Source organism: Sceloporus occidentalis, unplaced genomic scaffold, assembly GCF_023333645.1.
Source record: "Sceloporus occidentalis isolate IW3139 unplaced genomic scaffold, rSceOcc1.0.p SCAF_1, whole genome shotgun sequence".
NCBI lineage: Eukaryota > Metazoa > Chordata > Lepidosauria > Squamata > Phrynosomatidae > Sceloporus > Sceloporus occidentalis.
Genome location: NW_028316981.1, coordinates 210,402,311 through 210,429,574, shown reverse-complemented (window position 1 = coordinate 210,429,574; position 27,264 = coordinate 210,402,311). Strand labels below are relative to the sequence as shown.

Genomic DNA, 27,264 nt, shown 5'->3' with positions numbered 1-27,264 from the left:
GATTGTTTTTCCTACTAGTGAAATAATGTAAGTGTTGGTTATCTGAAGGGCATAGTAATGTGAAGGCTGTTTACATCTGAATATGTTTTAAACTTTTGTATATAGGCATCATTGTTGTTTGGCAGTTAACCTTAATAAAGGGACTTTTGTTATGGAAAAACTGCTTTTATTAGGCTTTTGATTTTACAATTTTAACGGAACAGCTATTATGATCTCATCACAAGCAATGTCCTGCTTTTCATGCAGGACTCTAATCCTTGAGGTGGGGAGGTAGAGAGGGAGAAAATCACATCTGGGTGAGACCAACAGAAGTAACTCTGCCTGTCCCATATGAAGTGGCAGATAGTTCCACTAATATGACTTCAGTCACTAGACAATAAAAAATTGATATTCATCCTTCAGCCAGAATGCTCAATGTCTCTGAAGCTCAGTTGGTCAATCCATTTGGTCAGAGAGTCAGTTCTTCATTCTCTTTTGGGGGCAATCATTTAGGCCTTGCAAGGTAACATCCACTTTCTGCAAGGTTTCAAATACAAGTAGACAACTAAGAAATTTATCTAATTTGAAAAGGTTTTCCAGGCATTACATTTACCCCCTACTAAGACAGAATGAGGAGGGGGGAAAAATCTAAGTTTACAAACTGCAGCTAAGTAGTCTCTTAAGGATAATCAGCCTCTTATTAGAAGGAACAATGGTTTGTTGCAGCCCTAAGGCCAAACATTGTTTTTTGCTACTTACTATGATATATCATAGTAAGAAAAAGAAAATAAACTAGAGGCATAATTCAGTGAAAGCTAAGTACGTCATCTTGATTTCAAAGAGAAAGTTAAGCATGAGCGTAAACTCTCTCCTTGGAATCAGTAACTTAAATTAAGAACTCAGCTTTAAGATGGAGTATGTTTCTTTTTTCTTCTTCCTTTATTGTTAGTGCAAACCAGGCAAAATTATATTGTTAAACTCACCTTTCTCCTGAAACTTACAACACTTCGAGAAGGCATTCCTATTCAGATTTTGTTACAATCCATTATGACAAAAGTTGTGGTACATTTATGACATAGTTAATGCATCTCAATATACAGTTGCCCCTTCTTATACATGGATTTTTTATACATGGATTCAAGCATCCACGGTTTGAAAATGTTCAAAAAAAGTATAAATTTCAAATATCAAACCTTGATTTTCCATTTTATATAAGGGACACTATTTTGCTCTGCCATTATATTTAATGGGACTTGAGCATCCATGTATTTTGGTATCAACAGGGGATTTTGGAACCAAACCCCAACAAGGGTCCACTGTATCTTGTTCTCTGGCCTTAGTTCCCTGTTAAGCTCCTTAGTTCCTGGTTCATGGCTGCTATGGACAAAACTGGCATTTTCTTCATCCCTGGATGGTCTGAACGAGGCTGCTGTCAATGGGGCTCTTTGGCATTCCTGCTGTTATTGTGGCTCACCGCTATAATTCCTTGAAGGGTGATCACTCACTTCATGTCCAAAAGGGGACAGCTCCACAATAGTGGCAAGAACAGATCACTATAAAGCTGTCCCTTGAATTCTTCATTGCCTTCATAGGTTGCAAAGGTATGCATCTGATGAAGTAGACTTAAGTCTAGAAAAGCTTATGCTACCAACATATTTTTCAGTTTGTTTCACAGGTACTATAAGATCCCTTTGCAGATATCTACTGATGTTCCTTTTACTGCATATGAAGCTGGGCATCCCATGAGGTGTGGTGAAACACCTGGCTCAAGTAGCGTACTCCAAGTGGTGAAAAATTCCTTCTTCTCCCTTCCCCTCCATAGCGCCTGCCATGAGAGACTTGCTGGGTGCTCTTCAGCTGCAGCAAATGTCACAGCCATGGCTGCATCCGCACTGCAGAATTAACACAATTTGACATTGCTTTAACTACCATGGCTCAATGCTAAGAATTTTGGGATCTGTAATTTTGTGAGATATTTAGCCTTCTCTGTTGGAGAGCTTTGGTGCTACAACAAACTATAGATCCTAGGATTCCATAGGATGGCACCATGATAGTTAAAGCAGTGTCAGACTGCATTATTTTTGGAGTGGGAGATTCTGTGCCACACTTGGCACCTGTGTAAGATTAAAGGTGCAGACACATTATCTTCTTTTGTACCTGGCTACACTGCTTCATAGATATGTTTGGGTAATGCTTAAAGGTTTTTATGTCAGAACTAGAAGCTTGCATTGGGTCTGGAAAGTGCTGGGAATCCAGTACAGTTGTTGGTGTATGCCTCCAAGCTGTTTCTGACTTATGGAGGGGGGTCTGAAACAAGTGCCTTGTAGAAGCTTATTCAGCAGAACACCAGCAAAAAGTAGTGGTGAGAAAATGAGGCAGACACTCCGTTGCTTTCTCTTCTTGCCTATGCATCATTTTAAAACCAATCAATTGTAGAAAAGATAAAGTTCCTCTAGGTATGAAAGCTTTGTTTGTTTGTCACCGAGGGTTTGCCTTTTTTTGGGGGGTGCATTCAATGGCCATTGCTTCTTTGTTCTTGAATTTGCTGTCCAACACTTTTCTCACACCAGGAAAGAAATTCCCATGGCACGATCAAGGGTTTTTCTTGGCAATATTTGTCCAGGGGGAATTTGTCTTCCTCTGAGGCAGAGAGAGTCTGTGACTTATTCAGGGTCACCCAGTGGGTTTCCCTGACAATCATTTGAACTTAGGTCTTCAGAGTCCTAGTCCAACACTCAAACCACTGCACTATGCTGACTCTCATTGCAGTACAGCAATGATGTCCAAACTCTGACCCTCCAGGTGTTTTGGACTTCATCTCCCAGAATCCCCAGCCATCTTGGCCAATAGTCTGGGGTTCTGGGAGCTGAAGTCCAAAACACCTGGAAGGCCAGAGTTTGAACATCACTGCAATACAGTAATGGGAACACACCTGTGAAAAACTCTTCCTAACCTCCTGTTCCTCATAGTTTTTTACATGGCTTTCAAAATATGTATTTCCACGCTTAAGATCTAGACATGTGCTACCAAAAGATTTTTTTTAAAAAAGTATTACAATTAATCTCCTGATAACTATTACCAAAAAAGATTAAAAATGTGATGCATTCTCCTTTAGAAATAAGGGAAAATGTTTTAAGAATATTCTCACCTACTTAGACCTTCAAAAAAGGCATTCAGTCAAGCCATCAGCAACATGGCAGGTAGTTACTAACAGCACTTGCCATAGAGGAAGGTCATTGCTGATTGGTTGGCTGATTTAAAGCCTATCTTTGCTGATTGCCTCCAAAACTATATACATGCCTGTATGGAATAATTTATTGTCATTATTGTTGTAATACAGTGAAAGTCCTAGTGTTAGCAAGTTTAGTAGCATAAACATCGCCAAGCAAATATCAGTTCATCAGTTCATTAGAGGTCCATTCCACTGAAAAACCAACCAAACAAAAAAACCCACCTCTGCATCTGTACCTGACCTTTCCTTCCAATGAAACTGTGCATAAACTGCAATCATTTCCAATGATTTTTCTTTAGAAAAAGAGAGATTGTATTGACTACAGACTAAGAGCCAGTCTAAATATTCAAAATAAGCGTTTGGTGTAACCTTGTTGGGTGTTATCATCTCATAATATATGTCTGCATGTGATGTCATATTTGATTTTCCAACCCCACCATCTCATTGCAGATAGAAAAAATTACTGAGGAATAAGTTAGACTAGAGCTCTTCTTCCTAACACTGTTAGGAATCCTTTCTGTTGTCACGGGATTCTGGTAAAGATGCAGCATTCAAGCATTCAGTGCTCCCTTGCCTTCTCTGAAGTGACATATGGCCTGAACAGACAGGCCAAAATAAAGCTACTTCGGGTCACTTTGGAGGTATGATGTTTAAATGATGCATGCGTTCTAAGAGTCTGGAAACCACACCAAAGCCATGCTCAAGTCCTAAGGACTAAAGCACAGCATTGGTGCAGCTTTTGCCTTCTCAAGATGCGTGTGTCATTTAAACAGCAGATCTCCAAAGTGACCTGAAGCAGCTTTATTTTGGCCTGTCTGTTTGGGCCCATAGTCTCACAAAGTCTGTACAATTATACGTTTGCTAAATATATAGAGAGTTTGGTCCTCATGTTAAGGGATATACACATATTGATTTGTGTACATAGAAAACAGCTATAATGGTCAGTATGTACTTTGGTCAGTACTCTGACAGAATCTCATTTTGAATGTTTGAACTCAGTCAAAGATCTCTTTAAAATCTCTTTTAAAAAGTTTTTAACAAGTCACAATGGGTTGGATCTGACTATATTCAACATACTTGTGTCCCATTAAAATTTACTATAATAACTAATATAATACTACTATAATAAGTAATTTTTTGTACTGATTACAAAAAATTGGGATCCAAAGGAGAATAAATTAGACTCATGCCATCTCATTCAGTATCTCCTCCTTTCAAATTGCAAATTTCTTTACTTACTTACTTTGAGTGTCCTCATATGTTAGTCTGCTTCTCAGTCATCATTTCCTGAACAGGTGGAATATGTGTTGTCAGTTTATGAAAGCTCCATCATAACTTTTTTTCATCTTAGATTTCATGAATTCTGCAGTGACTCAGGCCTGTTACAGACTGCCAAAATAAAGCTGCTTTGGGTCTCTTTGGAGGTATGCTATTTAAATGATGCAGGGGTCCTAAGAGTCCAGAGGTCGCGCCAAAGCCACACTCCATTCCTAAGCACTGGAGTGCAGCTTTGGTGCAGCTTCTGGATTCTTAGGGTGCATGCATCATTTAAACAGCATACCTCCAATGAGACCTGAAGCAGCTTTATTTTGGCAGTCTGTAACGGAAAGCATCATTCTATCTCAGATCTTACCATTTAGCTGAGGGTCATACAGTGTCATGATAAGAATCTCTGCCAAAAATCAAATGGGGAGAGGGGGTAGTGTGTGTGTGTGTGTTACAGTTTTCCTGCATACAAGGAAAAGTAGTACATTAACATTACTCAAATTGAAATGATAGGTGGTGTTGGCTTTGGCTAATTAATTTAATTCAAATGGCATTTATGAGTGGATTTTCATTTGTTCCAGAGCTCAGCCCCAGTAATCTGTTTTCATTGCCATGATTTTGCCCGAGAAATAGAGAAACAAAAAGGAGAAATAAAGGGATACACTTCTGAACAGGGGCCAAGTTCATTTCTTTTACCACCAAGTAATTATAAAGAGTCAAAACTGGATTTGGTTTTGAGATGGAAACATTGGAAATGGAAACATTTTGACCACATAGAAAACTTAGAATTGTAAAACTTGTGGAAACACGGTATCATTTGGGGGATATTTTTTTTAAAAAACAACAACCCATAAAATGACAAGTATATCCTATTGGAGTTCGTGGAATCAGATTTCACATATAAGCTCCTTAGTTTCCACCATAAAAGCCTATTTAATCAATAGTTTCTGTAACCTATTGCATACAAGTCTTGGATGCCAAATCACAAAATCCAGATTTGGCCAGTCCAGTGCATGTTAAGTAAGATCTCACCTTGCAAGTATGGTTTGGACTGCAACATGTTCAGCCTGGTTGTTATGAATATTGTAAGAATTGCCTGAATTTTCCTATTCCGTGGTATTTTAAAACTTGCCTACTTGACTGCACAACAGTAGTTTTCAAAATGACTTGTTAGACATAGATTTAAGCAGTTCACTTTTGCATTAACAAGGCAACTGGTATCTAGATCAGATGTTCAAAGATGATTCCTTAAATTGTGGGTATTTTCAGCAAATATTCTTTTCTCTTTTTCTCTTGTCTGTATGTCTGGTGCTGGTGAAATGAATTCATATAGAATTTTGTGCAGATGTATCTATGTAAAGAATTCTTGTGAGTATTTAAATATACCAGAGTTCTTCAAGTTGTTAGTTTTCTGTCTCTGAAAATCTTTCACTGATTAAACCAACACTTGAAACATCTTGCACTGTTGGTACCTCACCCCAGTTACAATGCATTATTTCAACCCAGTGGTTCTCAAACTTTGGTCCTCCAGGTGTTTTGGATCTCAGCTCCCAGAAGCCCCACTCAGCTTGGCCAACGATCAGGAATTCTGGGAGTTGAAATCCAAAAGATCTAAAGGACCAAAGTTTGGGAACCATTGTATTGACCCCTAAAACTGAAATGCCAGGAGTCAAGTAAAGAGGTAATTTTATCACATGTATTGGAAATAAAAATTGCAATTGATTCTTGGGGCTACATTTCTCTTTTAAAAGTTATAGATGTGTTGAAATGGTAAAAAAGACTTCTATTCCAATATTAGCATATATAATTATGATTTAATAGTCTGAAGCTGCTCCGTGATAAGCTTGTGATATTTTTGCTAGAAGATATTCATGTGTACTCAGTTGAAAGGTGGGATCAGCCCATTTTTAAATTATCATTAACTGTGGCACATGGGCATGTCAAAAAATGAAATATGTTATTTCAGATTCGTACAAGCACATGACCTATTTAATTCCACGGTGAATGGTGATATAGCATCAATAATCAGTCCTTTGGGAATTAGTATTGGGTTGTCCTCAGCTTAGTAGTATCCCATAGTTAAGCTAACCTGAATTTTTGCATTCAGGTCCGGCTCTTCTGTTTTGTTTAAGCAAATAATAATTTACCTATACTGTGAATGAAAACTATCAATAGTATCTTAGAATACATGTTAAACCTCATCCAAACAGATTTTTTCTTCTTCTATTGAGCTCTTAACCTAGGCTGTTTTCTGGCCCCAATAAGAATTCCAGTACATTGTGGGGGTGTCCTGTGTCCACAGAAGTGTTTGTGGGTGCAGAAACAAAAGTATTACACAATATCCAGGGTCAGAAAAAAACAAATGTTCATATGAGGTGGGAGATTAGTTTTGAGTAGCTCTCAGACTTTCTTGTTTGAAAAACTTAATCAGCACGGATGCAATACATTTGTTGGGACACTTTAGGTCCAAATCAATTATTGTCTATTAAAAAAAGAAGAAGTAGGCAGTCGTTAACTAGGAGGAGCTGTTAGTGGTATAGTGGTTTGAGCATTGGATTATAACTCTGGAGACCAGGGTTTGAATCCCTGCTCAGCTATGGAAAGCCACTGAGTGACCTTGCACAAGTCACGCTGTCTCAGCATCAGAGGGAGGCAAAGGCAAACCCCCCTCTGAACAAATCTTGCCAAGAAAACTGTATGATAAGTGCCACCCAGGTTGCCATGTCAGAACTGACTTGGAGGCACACACCACAACCATCAGATAGCTGAAACATGTAGACATCCTATCTCTTCAGATGACAAGGTTGTAAAATGCCAACCTCATAGGTATATTTCTCTGAGAATTCTGCCACAAAATGTAGCTGTGTGTGTGTCTAAAATGCTCCATCTTCCTTGGTGTGGATTAAAAAGGCAATCTTCCTATCACTCCTTAAAAAACACACACCCTTATTTGAAACCTCAATCAATTTGACTACTCAGACTTGCAAGGAATCTTGAGAATAAGCAAGGGGAAGGAAAGCTGAGTTCAAAACAAGCTTGCCACTAACCTGCTTGCAGTGCCTTTTGCCATTGCTCTCTGTCTCTTACTTTGTGGCAGCTTATAAAGAAATGGAAATCTTTCTTATTCCTGCCAAAGCTAAGGCTGGGGGCAAAAATTCCCACTTTGGTATTCGCAGTACAGTTATGACAAATACATGGCCTGTGTTCTGAGTGTTAAGGGAAATGTAAAAACATGTCTTGTTGTTGTGAATGCTCACATGGTGATTTGTTGGTTTGATTCTTCAGGTCGTGATTTGGCAAGCACAACCCTCCCTGGATACCCTCCGCACGTCCCCCCTGCTGGACAGGGCAGCTACTCTGCTCCGACGCTGACAGGGATGGTGCCTGGTGAGTTTTCATAAAATAGAGAGAGAGAGAAAGAAAGAGAGAGAGAGAGAGAGAGAGAAGCTGCAGACTTTTAGCAGCAAAGCTGTGTGGTTCCTTTTTGTTCCCTCTTCATGCCGGCATCAGAGACAGAGTCATGGCACTGAAAGAACAGAGAGATGTAAAACAGGCAAATTAAACTACCGCATTTCTCTTTGTCTCTCTAGTTTTACTTGTGATGCTGATTCACATCTTAAATAAACTGAAGTGCTACATAAAGTCTTAGATGATTGAGGCCTATTTGAAATTAGTGGGAGACCCAAATCCATGTTCTCTGGCTTACCTGGAATTGTGGGGAATGGACAGTAAGATAATTTATTCAATCAAAATATGTAGGAAAAGAAGTGTCTAGCCTTGCTGCATAGCTGTTGGATACACATGATAAAATGTACATAAGGTTAATCTCAGAGTTACCTCGCTTCTCTGCATTTTTGTCATGTGAATCATTTTAATTAACTTAGCTATAAGCATTTCTCACAATTGTGCCTGAAGAATCTCATACTTTGAAATTATGCTGCTTAATATGGGTGTCTACGAATGATCTCATCCAATGCTTTTCACACATGAGATCTTAGTCATTAATGTCTCCAGTGAAATACCTAATGTTCCTTGATGTTCACCTTTGGTCTTTATTATATCTCCTTTAAAAGAATTCAACCATTTCCAGAGCTATTTTTGAGAAGTAATGGTTTCTTAAGTTCGATATGGTCATTGGAAACTCCTCTGACAGGAGCAGGGCTTTCACATTTTCCTGAAGTTGGGGAGACATGAGAAAGTTTTAAATGTCTTTTTTTTACATTTTACTTTTTTTAAAAAAATCATCTTCTATCATCAGAACTTAATAATATATGAAGACAAGGAACTGGACACCCACCACCTTGTGGTTAAGTAAAGGTGAATTGTTGCCTCTTGTTTAGAATGGCAGTTATGTGATATAGGAAAAGTGCTATTGCTCAAAAAGGGAGACTAATGCAGTGTGGAGAAAGTATCCTACCTTAAAAAGCACTAGATATCTACACCAGTGGTTCACTGACAAGCAGATTTTGATATGTTTATTTCTTGACTGTTTAACTCCACCTTACTTTTTCCGTGTATTTTGTAACTAAGTTTTATTTTCTGTATAAACGAAAGTAACATCACCAATCAAACATGTGAATTCAGCCATTTTATCTGTCTTGCCATCATGTTTTTCATTCAGTGAATATGGGATTGATGATTCAATTATTGATTAACCTCCCCCTTCATATTTCACAACCTCATTAACAAAACCAATTAGTTCATTCTTTCCTAAATTAGAAATGTAATCTGACAAATCCAAAGATTTCTGCTAGAGTGCCACTTCACATGTGTATTTGGATTGTACAATCTAGAATCATAGAGTCATAGAGGTAGAAGAGACCTCAAGGGCCAGCCAGTCCAACCCCTTTCTGCCATGTAGGAATGTACAATCAAAGGGCCCATACAGACAGGCCAAAATAAAGCTGCTTCAGGTCACTTTGGAGGTATACTGTTTAAATGATGCATGCATTTTAAGAGTCCAGAAGCCACACCAAAGCCACACTCCAGTCCTTAGGACTGGAGCGTTGCTTTGATGTGGCTTCTGGACTCTTAGGACGCACATATCATTTAAACAGTATATCTCCAAAGTGATCCAAAGCAGCTTTATTTTGGCCTGTCTGTATAGGGCCATAGTTTTCTAAAACTTCCAAAGAAACTGTCAAACAGCTCTCACTGTCAGAAGGTTCTTCGTAATGTTTTCTTCTTTTCCACAAAATGAAATGATACTTCAGTTGAAATGATGCTGTACTGTTTTCCTAAAAACATTCCTCATCCTCCCAGAGCAGCTGTGTCTTCTCACAATTATTATACAAAAGACATGCATATGGGAAAATATGGCCAATAATTCAACTAATACTTTATCCTACACATTTTGCTCATTGACTGGCCTTTTTGACTTCTAATAATACCTCACTTCTTTGTAAAACACTGTAAACTGCCTTGCAATTCTTCCAGATTTTCAAAAGTTTTGTTCATCTATCGTTCTAAATTGCTCTTAAGTTGTCAAAATCCAAAACAGTGCTTCTGCTCAAGGTTCCAGCCAGCCAGCCAGCCAAATTTTCCAATTCATTCCATTCAATTACCTCTCCTCAGGGGCTTATGATTTCTTTCTCCTCAACTGCTAGTCAGCATTCCATGCTTACTAAACGTAGTTGTGGCAGTGACAAGAATGTTAGAAGAAAAGGCTTAATCAAATTTGTTGTTATTAACGGCATCAAGTTAACTTTGACTTATGGTGAACCTATGAATAAGAGACCTCCCATTCACCCTGTCAACAACATCCATGCTCACATCTTGTAGACTCAGGGCTGTAGTTTTCTTCATTGAGCCTGTCCACCTGGAATGGGGTCGTCCTCTTTTCCTGCTGCCTTTACTTTTCTAAGCATTATTGTCTTTTGTTAGTGAGTCATGTGTTCTCATGATATGGCCAAAATATGACAGTCTCTGTTTAGTTATCTTGGCTTCTAGGGAGAGTTCAGTCTTGATTTGGTCTAGGACCCATTTATTGTCCTTGGAATCTGTAGAATTTTGTTCCAGCACATTTCAAATGAATTGATTTTTTCCCCTACCAGCCTTTTTCACTATCCAGCTTTCACAGCCATGCATAGAAATCGGAAATACAATCATATGGACATCATTTGATGTGGATGCTCGTATGATATAGATGATTATGAACAATCCTAAACTTCGTATGTAATGATACATCTTTACACCTCACAATCTTGTCTCACTCCTCCCTATCTGCCCTTCCAAATCCGTCTTCTGATTTCTTGATTGCAGTCTCCATCCATCTGTATTGGTTATTTTTCTCCAAGTGCTCTGAGTGCAGTTCCCACTTCATTTTCTAAACTGTAGGTTCATCTTCAAATGGTTCTTCCTTGAATGAACCATCATCCTTTCTTCTCTTTTATTTAGTTCTTCAGTATATTGTTTTTATTGGCTTTTTATTTTAATGTAATCATGTAATGTCTTCCTCTGCTGGTTGTATAGCATCTCCACTCTTGGTTTAATTTTCTCTTTTATTTCTCAGATCTTGTGGGAAAGGCATCTTACACTTCTTTTTTGTTGTTGTTATCTTCTATTTCTTTGCACTGATTATTATAGTAGTTCTCTTTGTCCTTACACACAGGTCACTGAACAGTTGCATTCAGGATTCTAACTCTATTCCTGTCACCTTTTTACTTCTGCATCTCATGTGTCCTTTATTGTTTAAAGTTTCATCTGTCATCCTGTCAGGCTGCTCTTTCTTTTTGACTGTTGATCGTGTCTTTCCACTCATTTCTTCGTGACAATGTCCTTGGCTTTATTGCTCAGTTATTCTGGCCCTGACTCAATTAGGCTTAATAGTGCAAATCTATTTATTTTACATTATCTTTAAATTCTACAGGGGTGTGCTTCAAGTTGTGTATTGGAACAATGGTTGATTTAGTGTTCTTCTTTAGCTTCACTCTGATATTTTATATTAGCAGTCGATGGTCTGTGCCACAACCTGCTCCTGATCTTGTTTTTGCAGAGAGAATTGAGCGTCTCCATCTTCTGCTTCCAATTATGTTGTCTATTTGATTTCTCTAGTGGCCATGAGGTGATATCTATATATACAAACATCTGTTTAGTTGCTTGAAGATGTGTTTGCACTGAGCAAGCTATTGGCTTCACAAAATTCAGTTAGTTGCTTTCCTGCTTCATTTCTTGATCCTAGGCAAAATGCTCTTGCAATCTTGAATTCAGCTCTGTTTCCTACTTTTGCATTCCAATCACCTATGACTAAGGACAAGTCCTGTTTTGGTGTTTCTTCTTGGACTCTAGCATAGAATCTTTCCATTTCATCTTATTCTGTCTCTGTAATTAGAGCATAAACTTGACCAACGGATTTTCCCTGAAGTCTTATTGACATTATTGAGTCAGACTTTGCATTGTATCCATTGACAGGTTTTGCTACATCTCACTTCACTATTAATGCCACCCCATTTCTTCTTAGACTTTCATTTGCTGAGTAAAACACAGTATAATTATCTGACTCAGAATTTCCTATTCCTGTCCACTTTAGCTTGCTCACCCAAAGTATTGCAATGCCTAGACATTCCTTTCCTTTTATTAGTATGCGTACTTTCCCCTGACTCATACTTCTCACATTTCCATGTTATAATATGTGTTGTGCAACTTCAGATTTTTCTTTCTCCTCTGAATGTCCTTTTGGCTTGAGTCCAGTTGAATCATTAGCCACAGTGCTACTCATTTTTATCTCCTGTATCCCAATAGTTTGTTGAGTGCCATATGACCTGGGGGTTTCATCTTCTGACACTACCTCTTGTGTACATTACCTTGCTTGTAAAACTGCTTTTGCTAACCATTAATGAAGTTGAAAATCTAATCTGTTTATGTTAACATTGGATGAGTTTTAAAAATCATATTAGTAACAAGATAATGCTAATTTGCCATTATGGTAATTGGCAACATTAATCATTATGCCAGTCATTACTGTTAAATGCAAAAAAGGATAGGACTGACAGAGGAAAAATAGTATGTGATACTTTGAGTGATACTCTTACCTTTATATAGCATATTTTATTGTTAGCTTCTTCAAAGGTGATATTTAGGGGAATAATTAATAATTAATTAATTTGTTTTATTTATATACTGCTATTCCAAAGATCATAGCGGTGAACAGCAAGTAAGCTAATTAGCAAGTAATAAAAATGTTCTGCTTCAGTTTGACATGTTCCAAGTGTTTCCAAATTCCAATGTTCAATGGTGGGTGTTGGGATTTTTAATCCAAAGCATCTGGAAAGGGCCAGGGTGGGCAGGCTGTCTTTAAAGTATGACATCTCACAACTTGTGCATTTAAGATTTGCCCAGGATCAACTTGATTTCTTCTCTTCTTCCAATCCAACCTACCCCTGGTAGCATGTATGACATTCATTCTTTCTTCAAACTCTGTGGGTGGTTTAAGAACGAATAACATAAAGCTTGAAAAAATCCTGTTCAGTGTCTCTAAGACACCTTTAAATGCACTTTCAAATAAATTTATAAACTAGAATTTATGCATTACATCAAAACAAGAAATGTCATTCTCCCTTGTTAGGTTCTTTACAAAATATAATTCTGCAGACAAATTCATTATATTTTTTTAAAGCGTAAGATGAAGCATAGTTTGAATTTTATCAAATTAGGCTTTCCTGGTATCATTTCCACATATTATTTTTAACAACATTCAAAGATTCGCCTTGTTCCTTCAGTACTTCCTTCATGGACGTAGCCAAGGGGTGGGGGAGTGGGGGTTTGGACCCCCCCCCTTCAGGTGTGGGGATGTTCAAGCGCCTTCCTCCCCCTCCTCCTCCCCTCCATCAAAAGCACGGACTCGGATGGAGAGGGGAAAAGGGAAAAAAAGGGAAAAAAGTCTCAGGGAGCAGGGAGGCTCAGAGAGAGAGAGAGAGAGAGGGAGGGAGGGAGGGAGCAGGGACGTAGTGAAGGGGGGGGTCCGAGGGGGTCTGGACCCCCCTTGAGGCAGGGGCAGTGCCTGTTCAAGCTCCTTCCTCCTGCCTCTGTAGGAGCGGACTCAGGAGAGAGAGAGAGGGAGGGGGAGAGGGCTGGTCTCCTTCCCGGCAACATCTTTGTCCCTCTTTCCCTCTCCCTCCTCCTCTGTGCTTTTGCCAGAAAAGGAGGAGGAGGAGGAGGAGGAAGAGGAAGAAGAAGAGGGAAGGAAGACACACAGAAAAAAGGAAGGAAAAACGGGGGGAGGGAGGGAGAACTAAAGGAAGGAAGAAAGAAAAAGGAAAGAAAGAAGGAAGGAGGAAGGGGGAAGAAAGGAAGAAAAAGGAAGGAAGGGAGAAGGAAGGCCCTAAAAGGAAATATCAAAGATAGAAAAGGTGACTTCTGACTTTCCTTTCAGCAGTTATATCCATATACAATATAGAAAAATATACATAATAATAACAACAATCAACTACAGGTTGAATCTCCCTTATCCAAAATGCTGAGGACTAGATGTATTTTGGATTTTGGAGTTTTTCAGAGTTTGGTATGTTTATATATATATAATGGTATATATTGAAGCTACTTGAGTCCAACCATTAAACCCATTCATGTTTCATAAGCTCATCCTCAAGTAGCTCCTTTTTTGCCCTCCTATGAGTGCCTTGCTTATGTTGAAGGCCACCAAGCCTCTGAACCTCAGAATTATTGATTCAATGCTCATTCTTAGAAGCAGTGGGTGCCTGAGCATGCACAGAGTGTCTTTCACTCCTCACCTCTCTCTTAGCCAAAGACCCCCTCCTCATTTCACCACTCTCTTGATGCATGGGTTTGGCTGATTTTAACCTCTGGAATTTTATATTTGTATTTTATATTTGTAATTTTTAAATGTATTTTTTACGATTTTCATTGTTGTTTTAATGTGTTTTCTATGTGTTGTTAGCCGCCTTGGGTCCCACTTTGGCAGAAAGGCAGGATAAAAATAAATAAATAAATAAATAAATAAATAAATAAATATGTGGGTTACATCCAAAACCTGGATGGGAAAAGCAACCTGTGACGGGGAGGAATTCCACTTCCAGACTGGAAAAACAGATATCGATATCTATATCTGTATCTATGTATAAATGTTAAACAGTGTATGGTGTGATAGCAACCACAGAGGCTTCAAGGAAATCCTTCTCTTCTTTTTATAACAAAATAATAATAATAATAATAATAATAATAATAATAATAATAATAATTTTGGAATTGGGGAGGATGGATGGGAGGACCACAAAACAATGACCCAGGGCCACAAATGGCCCATAGCTGCCCTATTTAATCCTCTTACTCCATAGTGGTTTGATCACTGGGGTACTATGACTCTGGAGTCCAGGGTTTGATTCCCAACTGGACCATACAAAGCCACTGGGTGATCTTTTGCAAGCCACAAATGCACATGAAGAAGTAGACTGAAGTCTAGGAAAGCTCATGCTCCAATTTCTTTCTTTCGGTGACTCTCAAAACTGCTGCAAGATCTCTCTACTTATTATTATTATTGGATCTAAATGCATCTGAGGAAAACACTAGGAAACCTGACGTCTAGGAAAACTCATGCTGCCAATGTGTTTCTTTCAGTTAGCCTCAAAGGGGCTACAAGATCTCTCTACATATTGTTGTTGTTGTTGTTGCATCTAAATGCATCTGAAGAAGTAGACTGTCTTCAAAAGCTCATGCCGTCAATTTCTTTCTTTCAGTGAGTCCCAAAGGTGCTGCAAGATCTCTCTACATATTATTATTATTATTGCATCTAAATGCATCTGAGGAAGTAGATTGAAGTCTAGGTGTAGCTGCAGTTTCTCTCTCTCTCCCTCTTTCACTCTATTTGGCATACTCTCTCTCCCTCTCCCTTCCCTGCCCCCCTCCACATGCAGGTTGCCCTCCAGAGAGCAGAGGACGAGGCGGGACCCCCCCAAAAAGGGACCATGCCCTGGTTGCTGCTCCTGCTTCAGCCAGAGCTCCCCGCACATTTGGGGTTTGGGGAAGCTGCCAGGGCAGCGGGAGCCCTGAGAGGAGGATGCCAGGGAGCAAGTCCTCTTTTCTCTTTTTCCTCCCCTTCCCTTCACTCCAAGGACAAACTTCTCTGTTGACTCAAATACATCCCTGCCCCAGGTTGTTTATTGTTCCTTCCCGCAAAAGACAGCTCTCTTGCCTCTCCTTTCCCCTGAATGAACCTGAGGAGCCTTTGGCAATGGCACGGAAGTGGAGCAGCCCCTTCCCCTCTTTCCCCTTCCTGAGGTAAAGGCTGGACCCTCTTTCTGTGTGTCTGGGGGGGGGGGGGCTTTCAGCCCTTCAAAATGGTAGCACTTAGTCTGGACCCCCCCTTCTCAAAATCCTGGCTACGTCCCTGCTTCCTTAATAACAACCAACCAGCAAGCAAAGGTGAAGGTTATCTGCAGTTCTTGTTAAGCCCTCTTGCTCATTTAGACTTGGCTTTGCTAACTAGCATCCAAAATAACTACTTGATCCTCTCTTGTCGCTTATCGTTTGGAGGGTCAGTTTCAGAAACCTCTTATGAATGCATGCAGTCTGTTATGATTTGGCTCTGAAACAGCTGACAGATCAGCTTTATTACACACACATCAGTGTTTGTACTCTGATATGACTGAATTATTCTGTCCTGACATTTATACAAGGAGAATTCATTTCACCAATTCTCAAAGACTCACTTCTTGACATGCTGAGCTTCTGTAATAATTTTCAGAGCATATGCAAAAAAGTGGTATGATAAATCCATTAATTATTTGGCATGAATTATGTCTATAATTAACTATCATAGGATGAAGAAATGCAAGATAAGACATAAGTAAGATAGGTTTTTTTTTTTCATTTTCATTTTTCTTACCATACCATACACTGCATCCTGGCCCTGTTCTGCACTGTACTACATGGGGCAGATGCAGATACTGACATGATAGCTTTTTCAGTTTATTTAGCTTTCTTTTTTCCCCTGAGGAGTCATAATGCATGTGCTAGGTAACTTTAAAACAGGATTTGTGTTAGACAAGTCAGAACTGGAAACAGCTGGCTTGGAACCAGATATACAATAATCAGGAGATGATAGGCTAGATCAGTATTGGAAAATATTTGACATTGTCCCCCTGCCCAACCCAGGAATGTCTAACATAAGCTAACCCAAGTAGCTATCTCATTGATCTGGCCAGGTTATCAAGAGCTCATGGACATGATTTGGTTCATCATGGACATTAGGTTCATTTTAGACACCCCACCCCAACCCGTATATGAATTTAGGCCATTGGAAAAATATTCTTATCCCACATTGAAGTCAAGAAGAAAAGCTCTTCTATACAGCAATGGCATGCAGAATTGGGGTATAACTGTGTACATAGTTCTGATGTCTTTTGTAGCTGTATGCTAATGCTGCAGGTTCCTGATAAGAGTTGTGCTGGTGTGTAACCACTATACATGCTAAGAACTGTACATGCTATAGGGAGTTTCCAAACACTGTTCTCTTGAATGCACCATTATATATTAATAATTGATACTGAACATCCTTTGTTCAGAAGATAATGTCCAAGTTGGCTTTATGTGGCATATAATCAAGAAACAGTTTGATACAGTAAGTAGAATGCTTAGCATAATGTACTCACTATATGGAGCTGAATCCATTCATGAGCTTGGACTAGAATATTTACTTTAAATTTGGTGTGTTTTCATTACATGTAAGTTTTTTTCCAGTGTGAATTTATTTGTGGAAGTTGTACTGTCCTCTCCTTTTAGTCCATATTAGATTGTCGCAACCGGGTAAATGGGTGGACTTATTGTAGATTGTTGAGAACATTGTTTTGTCCTCTCATAACCTACTGAATTTAAAGTTGTGCCAAGACTTTAGATAGATTATATCACTTCCTTTTTGTCTTGCTTCATACTCAGGATGTGTGTGAGCAATGTGTACATCGTTGCTTGTTCTTGGCATGGCTGGGTCTAAAGGTTACCTTTCGAGTTGCATCAGCGTGAGCCCTGTATCAGCCACTTTGAGCTCTTATATGGAAAAGTTAAGGGCAAATAAAATAAAGGAAGTCCCCTCATTCAGAATGCTAATCAATATTTCTGACAGCCAGCCAGCCAGCCAAGTCTCTCTTCAGCTCAGATTCTGATCTTTCTAGGGATATCCAAAAAGCCTCTCTTGAAGACAGATAGTCAATCATCCTAATTAATCATTTGTTGGTCTTATCAGTAATTTTTAATAATGCTATATACAAGAGTTTTCTGGCTAATGTAGACACTTCCCATAATAGCTTTACATATCTGCTAGAAAAGTGAAGCTAGCAGCCTAGGAATTAGAAAGTAACAAGTTGCTTAGCTCTGCTGCATACTGCCATTGGGATTGTGGAAGGGATCTGCAAGAAAATTGTACACTAGAATGACATGGGAATCAGAGCTTGGACAAAGGTTAATTTTTTTGGACTATAACTGGTAGAATCATCCAGCCAGGATGACCACTGCAAACTTAACAGCAATGGCCTGAAGGATGTTTAAACATTGCTTTTCCTATGCCACTCCTATACCAGCCTTATGAAGGGACCAAATAAGGAGAGAGGTTATGCATATGTAGTGTGCAAGAATAATTGCAGTTTGACACCACTTTAACTGCCATGGCTCAATACTATGGAATTCTGGGATTTATAGTTTTGTGAAACATTCAGGTTTCTCTGTCAGAAAGCTCTCATGCTGCAGCAAATTACAATCTCAGGATTCCATAGGATGGAGCCATGACAGTTAGAGGTGTCAAACTTTATTGTAACATAATGAGAAGAAGTTAGAAGAATGTAGCCCCCACAGTACTGCCTCTAAATGTGAACTGGCCTTTTACATTGTTCATGCAGGGAATAATTTTTGCACTAGTACAGAGCATACAAATTCAGTGAACCACTATGTAGCATTTCTTGATTCATGCTCATTTTTTTCAGTACACATTATCATGTGGGTCTGTTGTTGCATTAATGTGGAGTGTGGATCTGGGTTAGTTTGTGGGTGATGTTTCCTTAAAGACAGGAGTAGCTTTAGTTAATCTTCAGATCACTTTCAGTCATGGTATTCTATTCTCTCTGATTCCTGTTTTGACACTGAATCTGTCAAACCATTTCATGGATGGATATGTAAAAGCATGAGTTCTATTATAGGTTAACAAGGTTTGAGGATGCATTTTTTATGGAATCACTGAATATGTCCCACAGAAATGTTCCACATTTTGTATGCTTTTTGTCTTTTACTGTGAACACGGAAGGCAAGAATGGTCAAAGAGATTAATTCAATGAACCATAAAGAACAAAGGAATAGATTTGCCTCTGCACATCAGTTATGCTAGTAGTTCAATCAGAATACATAGATGGGATGAGTTGTCTTTAAAACATAGAATGTGTAGTAGAAGCAATAATGATGACAGGAATGATTAAGTCTGTTAGAGCCACTAAACCTGGGGTGTTCAGATTCTGGAGCTTATTGCTTGGCTATTAAAACCAGCATACCTCTATCTAGTTTAAAGCTTAATTTAGGTGGCATCCTGATTTTATCAGAAGGGTTTTGCTGCTGAATTTGTTGCCTAAATACAGCCAGAGTCCATCCCTGCTTCCAGGAGCACCCTGCCAGCCATTTTCTTAAATCAGAAAATGCCTGAATATGAAAAGAGCAGTGTGGAGCACTCCTGGTAGTGGGGATGGATCCGGGCTGTATTCGGGCAGCAAATTCAGTGGCAAAAACCTTCTGATAACATCAGGATGCCGTCCAAATTAAGCTTTAAACCGGATAGAGGTAAGCCAGCTTTAATAGCCAAGTGATAAGCTCCTCTGTTGTGGGAAAGGGTCTGGAGCAGCCCATTTTCCCTCCAGAGGGAGCCCGCAGCAACCAAACCGCGAGGGCTACCTCCACTCCAAAAAGAACCCACTAAAAACTGGGTTCTTTGGGGCACACAGGGAGGACATCATCAGTGTGCCATTGGCGCACTGTGCCGTGTCCACATGGTGCCAAGCTTGCATCGTGCATGCGTGCCACGTATGGATGGCAGCACGTAAAGATGGCACTATCCATACGTATTAGGGTTCCAGAGTGTGCGGTTGCTGCGTGCTCTGTAACCCTAATTTCGGTGCTGACACAGTGCTTTCAGACGGTCTCTTACGGGTCATAGTTCCTTTTGAAGGCTTATTGAGGTTCCAAGAGGGAGAAGACCAGTAATGGTGAACATTTGCATCTGAGGTAGTAGGGCTAAGTCTATGAGAACTCATGTTACAACTTCTTTTGCTCAGTTAGTTCCTAAGCTGCTACAAGATCCCCTTGTGTAGTGATATTCAGATTAATACAGCTATGTCTCTGAATTCTACCCAGTTTGTCCACATAATGATCGTAATTCATAGTGGCAGGGGCAGGAGAGAAGAGGGCCAAAGGGGAGGAAAGGGGACCAGGGACATCCCAGACACATGGTTTATCCAGTTTGGCCAAGTCAGTGTTCCACACCTCATGTAAATGGCTGTAATGCATTATAATACACCCAGGACAAACTGTTAGGGGAAAGGGTTATCTGAAGACACAAATGTTGAAATGATGAAATCTGTGGATCTGAATGGCTTTAGTCAGTGGTTACCAAACTTTTTACCCTTATGATTCCCCCCCCCCCCATATCTACATGTGGATAAAAATATTTTATTTGTTTAGTGTGCTATTTTTTGCTTGTACATCTATGTATATTCACATTTTAACATTTTATAAGGAAATCACATTGTCCAAATTAGAACAGTTTTACTTAATTAAAATCAATATGTAACACGTTTAAATGTTATACATATTTTGCTCACAGATATGTACACACTCAGTCATGCTCTTTCGTTCTTTCTTTCACTCACACACATACTCGTTTTCTCTCACACACATTCACACAGAAACATCCATTCTCTTGTGTACATGTGAGTACTGTATGCACAAGTGCGTATGCACGTATGTAAAAAAGTGATGAAGGGTGTTGCTGTGGAGTGTGTGTGTGTGTGTGTGTGTGTGTGTGTGAGAGAGAGAGAGACAGAATTTGTGTTGAAGACTATGTATGAATGAAGGTATCTGAGGGGAAAAGCCAGAAAAAGAGCATTACTGAATGTGTGTGAGAAATTAGTGTGTGACAGAAGGCACTCACACATTGAAAGAGATACCAAGGATGTGTGAGAGAATGTGTTCAGGCTGAAGCAACATCTCATCTAGAGAATTGGAGCAGTGACTGGATGGGTGGGAGAAAAAGCAGCAGCAGCTTGGGGTGCCTTCCCCAGAGGCCACAATCCAGTGAGCTTCCCTGCTCTCCTTTGGCTGCTCCAAACATCCTCCTCACCTTTCCCTTCCCTTCCAAGATAGAGAAAAAGTTTGGGAAGAGGAGTCTCCTTGAGCACCTTTCATGCCCCCCAGGGGTCCCACCCTACTACTTGAGAACCACTGGCTTTACTGATTATAGACGCTTGCTCACTAGTGCTATGATTGCTCACTAGTGCTATGATATGATGTAAGCTGTAGTTCAGAAATGTAGCTCACACAAAGAATGCACCAGAATCTGTTTTGAATGCATGTTTTGTGCAAAAGGGACATATATTTTATATGGCATTACAATCTATTTTGTTGGTGAGAGAACTGCAAATACATTTCATGATCACTTGTTAAAGTTATTAGGTAGTTGAGTGATAAATAGGATACTATGGCGGGTTACAGACCGCCTGTTTGGGGCGGGCTGCACCCGCCCCTTTCCCCGGGGTATCGGGGCCACTTGAAGCCCCAAGGACACCCCTTTCCAGGCTGCGGGGAGGAGGAGAAAGGGGCCGCTTGGTCCCTTTCTCCTTTGGTCTGCTGGGCGCAGCTGTGTGAAGGCTGCGCCCAGCGGACCAAACCAGGAAGGAGCTCCGAAACGGAGCTCCTTCCTGCTCCGCACTAAGGGTGCACTAAGCGCCCTGGCGCGGAGCGAGGATGTCACGTCCGCGCCGCCCCGTATAGAGGTGGCGCGGTCGTGACGTCCTCATGGCGGCGGCCGTGTGGAACGGCTGCTGCCATTTTGGGCACGCAGAGCGCGCACTAGGGTTAGGGGGGTGCGGAAGCACTGCCCCTTTCTAACCCTAGTACGCGCTCTGCGCGTACTTTCCTGCCCGTTTGTAACGGGCCAATGACATTTGTTCAGACCATATTTTAATGCAAAATAAATGGAAAAGGCTAGATTTTGGCATTACAGCTAAGGGTCCCAACATACCCATTATGCCGAATTATCTCAGTAATGACAAATGATTTTAAAAGTGTGTTTATCATGCCTCCACTTATGCTTTGCCTGTATATCTCTGTCAATGTAAACAAATATTGTGAAATTTCCATAAAGCTATCAGACCTGGGTAAGCTGTTTCCCTGGAATGTTTCACTCTTTGATGAAGTGGAATGGCTATTAGTTCTAGGATTGCCAGGTAAGCAACATTTCAGGGCCACAATCTGAGTCCTAGGGGCAGACCTTTGTGATGCTGTGTGCCCTAGTGATACTTTGTCAATCACAGTTGGTCAGAGCATGCCATTCAAATAAAAACCACAAACCTGATAAATGGGGGGAAACACACACACACAAAAACATCCTCTGATTGGAAACTGAGATAGAAACTGTAGCAAAGGGAGCTGTTCCTAGTCCAGTTGAGGTGGTGGTTATGAGGAATCATTGTGTTTTACCAGCTTGGATAGGGAACATTTAATCTATCCTGTTAGCTTTTGTCTTCAGACCAGTCACCAAAATGCCCTTGTAAGAAAAGGGCAGCTAGTGTGGAAAGGTAGCTGGGAACACTCAGAAGTAAAAACGGATGCTCCAGTGGCTGAAAGTCTAAACACACACTAAGTCTAAGCTTAACAGCAGTAGCAGCAGCAACAGCAGCAGCAACAACAACAAATTTAGCTTTTACGTATTTTAAAACACTGCGTCTAGAGTCACAATATCTTTATCTCATTTCCATCATGTAGTTATTGTGTGACTGTCCATCCTCACACAACACTTTCTAGATCAGGCAGTCATTAAATACTGTGGATGGAATGGTGGAACCATCGCATATCCAGCTACCAAGGATCACACTGTTCTTAAAGCATATAGCTCTAAATGTGAATGACTAGTGACATATTTGCAGGCATGAGCAAGGATCTATGACAGACAAGCACCATTTGGTGAAGTAGCTGTAACTAAGCAAGAAAATATGCTCAAGTCAGAGGGCAAATTTCCATGTCTTTTCAAACCCAGTATTCTATCACCGATGTCATAATTTACAGCTGCTAACACTTTCATTCACAGTCGGCTTGGTATAGGATTTTGAGCAATGGATTCAAACCCGCTTGAGATCAGAGTTTCAATCTCTGCACAGCCAAGGGATTCCACTGGGTGACCTTGGGCCAGTCACACCCTCTCAGCCTCAGAGGATGGCAAAAGCAAACACCCTCTGAACATATCTTGCCAAGAAAAAAAATCACGATAGAGTTAGCATACGTTGGAAACAACTTGAATGCACCCAAGAACAACACTTTAATTCACTAGCCTGCATTTGGGAAACAGAAGCCAGGTTTAATTAAGTCTCAGTCAAATATGAGTAGTGATGGTGTGGGATACATCTTAATGCTGTGAAAGAAGCAACTGGCCTTCCTTGCTGCAAATGAAACCCACTAGCAATTCGAACTCAGCTAATGCAGTCCTATACTCTTCCTTGGAGATAAGTCATTGTGGCTTACCTGTAAGAAAACACCTATTGAATTGTTTTGTATTAAAGCCTAGAAAACTCCCACTGGAAAATGTTTTCTTCTTTATCAGCCCCATTGTGATTCACACTCCTAAACTAGCTGGAAGAAAATCCCATTGAAATCAAAGGAACTCACTTTTGAGTAGGCATGTATGTGAGTGGCTAGCACCAGACTTTTCTTGTGCTTTGCTTGATGACTGGTCCTGCTATGTGGGGCGAGAAGGAGTCACTTGTAATGCTCGGTTCTTGTCACTAGGGGCTGCCCCAATCCTCCAGCTGCATAGCAAGTTAATTCACATCTCACAGCTTCTCCATGCTCTGAAAGAGAGTGATATATGACATTTTCCAAGAGAATTAGAAGCTTTCTGGGGATAATAGAGAAAGATTCCAAAAACAAGACTTTCAGGATGAAATCAATGGAATTGGCAACATTAACCATAATTCTGATTTTAGATTCTGTTTCTCAGAAAGGACTTGCAGGTTGATGTGACTGAGCCAGGAAACACATTAGACCAGTGGGATGTTGGTGTTCCAGCAGGACATAGAAGATATTTGAGCCAGAGTCTTGAAACAAAAAAGTAGTAGTCATAGTGACAAAACAAAGGCTGAAAGGCATGCCTGAAGAGGGATGCAAGAAATCACTGTGATGGACAGTACAGAATAATTTGCATGTAACAAGTCTTCTTTACACACACACACACACACACACACACACACACACACGGAGAGAGAGAGAGAGAGAGAGAGAGAGAGAGACAGACAGACAGAATACATGCACTTTAAAGCTCCCTCTTGTATTTAATAGTTTTATGGAAGGGAGAGGGAGGGGAGAGGTGAGGTACCAACTCATCTTTCCCCTGGTAAAGCTATAGCTGTGTGGCAGGTGGCCTTGGTTAGTTATCACTGGCTCATGGCCCAGAGACACCTCCCAGTTCAGTCCAGTCCAGTGTAGCTGTGCCCATGCTCTCCCTACATGATTATAGTGCTATGATTCCATTTTAACTACCATTGTTCCATCCTACAGAATCTCGAACATTTTCAATTCTCAGCCAGAGGGAGTGTCTCCACAAACCTTGGAGTTCCATAGGATGTTGCCATTGCAAATAAGATGGAATCATTGTTTTATAACTGTGTAGGGTGAAAGGGCCCCTAGTTATTCTGATTTCTATCAAAGATTTTGCAAGATCACTCCTTGCAGCTTGCTTTCTTAATCAAGAACCACATAAGCATATAATATTTTTGGGTAGTATTTTAGCTTGAAAGCATTTTAAATTTCCACCCTGTCTTGTACAGAGGACTTGTGGTGTTTTGTAAATGATATGGAATAGGGTTATGTTTAAATACTCCTGCTACTTAATTTAAATATTTGTTCTGGCTCTTGTATTGGAGAAGCTCAAACAATGGTCCCTGTTACCCTCTGTGTATGTGTCTGTGTGGGCAAATACACACACACACACACACTTGTACCTTCTTCCGCTCCCTGGGGCCTGAGGTTTTGGCCTCATCCCTCATGCTTTGCTTTTCACTTGACTGACATTCTCATTGTCCTCTTGGGGCTCTAAACGGAGGGTGACAGGAAAGGATACAGCGTCCGGGATAGTGGTGCTGAAAATATAGTCATTAATGTGACTCTGGAAACCCAGATGTCCTTTCTGAACATTGGTAATTTGTTTTTAATGAAAAACCATGCAGTGACCCTGAACAAATGAATTTCCTTTATACGAAGTCTATGTGTGCAATTACCCAACTAAAGGGTTCTGAGAATGATCAAATTCAAACCCAGGTTTCATTTTTAAAAATACTATCGATACCATCTAATAACCCTTTGTTTGAGTTTCTGGGTCAAAAAGGCAAAATATTCCAAAGATGCATGAAAACACGTGTAAAGTTTATTCTTTTTGTTGGAGAAAAAATGGCATGCTTGAGAACAAGAGTCAAGAGAGTTGTTTTCAGAGATAGATGTATTATTTTTTGAAACTCCCAGAATGAAAGACTTAAAAGACTTAAAAACAGTTCTTTATTTAAGACTTAAGTCAGTTTTTGTTTTAATGGTTTCCTAGTGCAAATGGAAAATACTATATAGCACATTCACATTACAAATGTGTCTCTTCCACATTAACAAAGATCAGAATTCTTACAGAAATAGAGGCCATTTCAGTCTACAAATTGGATAGCCTGTCAAATAAATATGTGCTGTTGCTACTTCTGGAAAAGGAAATGAAGCAAAACTATTATAATGCTAACATAGGATCAAAAATAAAGTTAGAAAATAGCACTGAACATTACACTTTCTAAGAGGCCTAGGAAGTAAAACTATCTTATCCTTTTAAGCTCTAAGCTGGGGCAGACTCCTAGTGGTAGTTGAAGCAGGGCTGAGAGCCAGTGTTTTATTTTCCTTGTGACTTACCTAACTTTTATTCTCATACGACTTTATTGAATTTAGAATTACACAGATATGAGTGGAAGGAGACATGTGCTCTTTTCAGTCCGACTGTTCTCTGTCCCAGCCTGGCCGGCTTCATAAACTGATAGTGTGACAAATGGCTTTTCTACACTTGTGGTTGGAGCTTATATTGTGCTCCAGCTAGGCAACATTTTACAGGCTCAGAACACTAACTGTGCAAGCTGTATTCCTCTCTTTTTCATTTGCTCCAGATAGATTTTCTATTAAGCATAAGAACAGAAAATTCATGGTCAAGGTATATTGTTGCCATAAAGTGGCCTGCTAGTAGCTTATGGAGCGCATTCATCTGAGTATATAAGAATTTTGTTGGTAGATAAGACCAAGGTCCATCTAAGTATAGAATCCTGTTTTCAGCAAAGGAGATTATTGCATTAGCTTCACTGCCAGGATAGACCTAGGATGTAACTTTCTCAAGGTGGATCTTATTGCATTTACCCATTACTGGGCAGTATGCAGCCCATATGCAACCCCAGCTTCTCCGGGCTTGTTCTGCATCTTTTCAAGAATGGAAAAATCCCATTCTTGAAAAGCTGCAAGAGAAGCCTGGGTTACATATGGACTGCATACTGCCCAGCAATGGGTGAATGCAATAACATCCATCTTAAGAAAGTTATATCCCGGGTCTATCCTGGAAGCAAAGCTAATGCGATAATCTCCATGGTCTCTCTAGATAAATGGCCACTGTTTCCCATTTCCTCCCCCATATAGTAGCCCTGGAGGATTTTAAGATTCTAAAACTCTTAAGGCTCTGATTACATTGTTGTACCGTGAACTATTCAGTGATGGGAAGGGATACCATTTGCTATGATGAGGTATATAATATAATTCTAGTTGCCTTAAAATGTGAGCATAAAAGACAGTGTGGTAGGATGGAAAAAAGGCTTCCAACTCTATATTCAGACAGGGTACTGGCTGAATGGCTTGGACCAATATGTCTAAGGGGCTGGACAGACCTCCCCGAAAGAGTGGTCTGGAGCTGCCCGTTTTTGTTCCCAAGAGACACCACAGCAGCCAAACTCCATGACATCCCTCCGCACCAAAAAGAACCTGGAAAAAACAGGTTCTTTTAAGTCCGAGTAATGGATGTCATAAGTATGCCATTGGTGCTCTGTGGTGCATCAGTGACGTAAGCGACATGCAGCAATGTCTGTACGCTGCGCGTTGCTTATGTCATGATGGCAGCCCCCGTGTGGATGGGAGGCCCTAGCTGTTATGTGCTAAGGTTTGGAAGCGTACGGTTGGTGCGCACTCCTGAACCCTAAAATTGGTGCCAGGATGGCGCTTCCCGCCCATCTATCTCGGGCCTAAGTCTGACATAACTTAGTGTAACTGCAACTTTAAAGTAAAAAGCTGCATATCTTCTACTCTAAATTCTTTGGAGGAAGGGCAGGACTCAGACCAATCTATTATGGAGTGTGTGTGTGTGTGTGTGTGTGTGTGTGTGTGTGTGTAATATTTTCAAAAGTCATTGCCCTTTTAAAACAGAAATCCAACAATACTTCAGAAAAATCAGACTACTGCATGCTATCACTTGAACTATGTAAACAGCTTCACCTTGCTGTGTAAAGGCATTTAGAACCCAATATGACATGATAGGA

General features: G+C 40.2%; 1 protein-coding gene across 1 annotated transcript in view; it reads left to right on the top strand.

The window, feature by feature from the left end:
- PAX5 (paired box 5) overlaps positions 1-27,264 on the top strand; it is a 271,976-nt gene that overhangs the window by 201,447 nt on the left and 43,265 nt on the right. Inside the window, exon 8 of the mRNA XM_089488734.1 lies at positions 7,763-7,864. Coding sequence (XP_089344860.1) covers positions 7,763-7,864 — 102 coding nt within the window. The remainder of the gene's footprint in view (positions 1-7,762; positions 7,865-27,264) is intronic.